The sequence below is a fragment of the Corylus avellana genome, chromosome ca2 (genome assembly GCF_901000735.1).
Source record: "Corylus avellana chromosome ca2, CavTom2PMs-1.0".
Classification (NCBI taxonomy): domain Eukaryota; kingdom Viridiplantae; phylum Streptophyta; class Magnoliopsida; order Fagales; family Betulaceae; genus Corylus; species Corylus avellana.
Window position 1 is genome coordinate 10,873,961 of NC_081542.1, and position 3,398 is coordinate 10,877,358.

The window sequence follows — 3,398 nt, forward strand, 5'->3', positions numbered from 1 at the left end:
ATAAATAAAATTATATATTACACGAGTTAATTTAATGGATAATTTTGTAAGATGTTAATTATCCCACAGTTGCAGAGAGTGAGAGGGTGTATTTGTGTTTGAGGTAAGCCTTGATGAAGGGCTCCAATTCACCGTCCATTACAGAAGCAATATCCGATGTCTCAAATCCTGTCCGTACATCTTTGACAAGTTTGTACGGATGAAATACATAGTTTCGTATTTGCTGGCCCCACTCAGCCTTCACTGCATCTCCTCGTATTTGCTTGATTTCAGATGCCCTTTGCTCCTCAGCTATGACCAGCAACTTGGCCTTCAACCTGCTAAGACCCTTTATCTTGTTTGCTAGTTGGGACCTCTCTTCTGCATTTGTAGTTGACAGTCCATTCAAATATTTGACAAAAACACTCGAGGCAGCCCCGAGCACATTACTTAAGTGCACGATAAAATACAAGAGAAAACACCTAGCCTAACTAGGAGCATAATAAAGAACAAAGAAATCATACAAACGAAATATAAAATCAAGGTTGTCAAGAAAACCTGTGCAGCGAATGGTGACACCGGTGGGGATGTGAGTAATCCGGACAGCAGTTTCGACCTTGTTTACATTCTGGCCTCCTTTTCCACCTGCCCTAGAAAAACTGATCTCCAGGTCCTCCTCAGGTATTTCAACATTCATCGAGTCTTCACGAAGAAAAGGCATTACTTCAATGCCAGAGAAGCTTGTCTGCATATAATTTCGGATTAAAACCATACAGTAGGAAATATATGGTAATCTCCCTTAAGATAGAGAGATAACATTCTCATTTCACCCAGAATCTGTGGTTATTAGTCTGTCAACATTTCATCTTAGGGAAATTACCATATTCCCATTATTAATAATAAGATGTTCCGCAGATCTTTTTCCAATTTCAAGGAATTCAAATTATATATTAAAACTAATTCAAGTTTAGTTTAGATAACATTTCCAGACCAAACTGATAAGGCTTTTTAATATTAACAATCCACATCATTTGCTACACTTCCCCACCCCCCCCCACCCCCAAAAAAAAAAGAAAGAAAGAAAGATGAAAGTTCTAAAGATATGTAACAATAAATATATAGACAAGATTGGAGGTTAGATTAGGTTGCTCGGTAATTACATTGCACAACTCTGAATAAGACTGGAGCAGTCTAAACCCTAGTAACAACCTAGGTATTCAATATCAGCTTTGTATCAACAAAAGCATTCCAGTTCCCGAACATTATGCACAGCAGAATGACTTGGACTGAACCAAAACTAACAGCACTGACGGAAAATTTTCTTTCCCGGGCTTTTAGGAGAGCATTTATAAAAGAGAAGTGTTATACACAACACCTTTATCCCACTTTTATCCCAATATGTTGATGTGGCAGGGTGTAGTAGCCCTTGTACAATAAAAAAATCAATGCCAACTAAACCTTGCCGTGTCAGTATAGTAGAATAAAGGTGTGGTGTATAGCATCATTCTTTCCGAAAGGGTCTCCAAAAATGTTATTAGGCTTCCCTGTGATCTTTTCAGGGGCAATTTCCTCTTCTTTTTTAAGCTTTTTCTCACCCCCTTTATCTTGGTCATAAAGCAGGACTAACCAATTATAATTCACTCCATAGATCTGACTAGGTAACATCTACCAAGACAAATCATGGCAGGGTAGGACATAAAGTACACGTCTTTACTTGTTTGTGGGCCAAAAAAAAGAGTGTAATTATTTAATTTTTCTCCAATTGAAAGTAGCAATAATTGTATCTGTATCTAATTGCAATTCAATTGTTTTTTTCTGATAAGCAAAGAAATCATTTTTGAGAGTGACCCCCCAAACACACACACAAAAAAAAAAAAGAACAAGCATAAATTTTTATACTTAATTACAGACTGGAACAAAATACAGATTAGACAGATATAATTATAAACATTGTGGTCATGTACATCTTCCAATAATATATGTCCAAAAACATTGGCAGTAATCCTGGCAACAGCCATGCAAATCATTTAACGATAATTTCCAATACTTACATTTACCTAGAAGGATTATAATTACCTGGCGAAGACCTTTGGAATTAAAAGGAGATTGTCGCACAATGCGGTGTGTTCCTTTCTCCCCAGACAAATAACCATAAGCATAACGACCTTCAACTTCAATAGTGGCTGACTTAATCCCAGCTTCCTCTCCTAAGGATTTCTCAACCACTCTTGTTTTGTATTTCTGTTTTTCTGCCCATCTCACATACATCCTAAGAAGCATGTCAGCCCAATCCTGCACTGAAAATGATCAAAAACTTTTACACAAAATTTTTTCAGTTCAGCTTCAAGGATTCAAATTGCATGCATAGGTAATTGCGATAGAAATGCAAACTAAAGAATATATTTTACATGAAAGAAATTTCCTTATAATTAAATCCATTGTCTAAATTATTTAGAATGAATAGCATTTTTCTATTAATTAAAGACACACCAAGAGGATCTTGAACCCACGAGCTCACCTTCGATCCCATTCTCATGGGAACAACCTTCCATGGAATATACAAGTGGCAAACCCATTATTTTAGAAGTCTACGCCTTTATCACTTTAGAGGACTAACAGATTTGAAAATCCTGGCTATTCTGGCCATCTGACTATGGGCATAAAGGGCTTGCCTACTTTCAATAATATTGTGGACCGTAACCAATCTATGGACTACTTCGATAAGATTTTCCTCTTGATGCTATAGACATTTGCATTAGAAATTTAGAAGGAGAACAATGAAGGTAAGTAGACTAGATGTCACTTCTACAGCGCATATGGTTACGATCAAGTATGTGATCGGCTTTTAGTGTTGCAGCAGTGATTTCAGATCAGGTCAACTATTAAGAACTACAATAAGAGAAACTGGATGGTTAGAACTTAAATGAGACATTAAATGGTGAGATTGTCAAATGATTTTGGCTTTTAAGTACATTTCAATATTAATGGTGTTAGTGTGATCCTTTCTAAGGGAACCCTGAATTTACTTAGATTAAAATTTTGTGGTGTTTCTTCTTTCTATGGGTTTTAAAAAATCTAAATCCTGAATGTCCTTTCAGACACTAAGGATATACAAGTGTCCCTATGAGTTCTCCTATGGTATGGCATCCATATTCCAGAATATTATATTTGTTCCTGTAGAGATCAATGAATTGTGAGGGCCAGAAATATAGATCTTTATTTATTTATTTATTTTTTTATGACGGGAAACCTTGACAAGACAGGGCCCGTCGGACCCACCCCTGCAGAATAAACTTCGGATCCGTACACCGCACCCTCGGAAGTTTTCCTACACGGATCAGGGTAAATCGCTGGCTTTTACACTAGGGGGTGTGGCCCCAAGGGAGAGTTTGTACCTAGTAAGTCTCAAACTTGGGATC

General features: G+C 37.0%; 2 protein-coding genes across 2 annotated transcripts in view; both read right to left on the bottom strand.

The window, feature by feature from the left end:
* The window catches only part of LOC132172658 (peptide chain release factor PrfB1, chloroplastic-like), a gene marked incomplete in the record, with an annotated part of 16,260 nt that overhangs the window by 10,862 nt on the left and 2,000 nt on the right, over positions 1 to 3,398 (bottom strand).
* LOC132172661 (peptide chain release factor PrfB1, chloroplastic-like) lies at positions 11 to 3,263 on the bottom strand. The gene is made up of 3 exons (XM_059584199.1): positions 2,056 to 3,263; positions 538 to 724; positions 11 to 360 (listed from the first exon to the last, which is right to left on the bottom strand). The coding sequence occupies exons 1-3, from the start codon at positions 2,257 to 2,259 to the stop codon at positions 59 to 61; spliced, it is 693 nt and encodes a 230-aa protein (XP_059440182.1). The 5' UTR covers positions 2,260 to 3,263; the 3' UTR covers positions 11 to 58.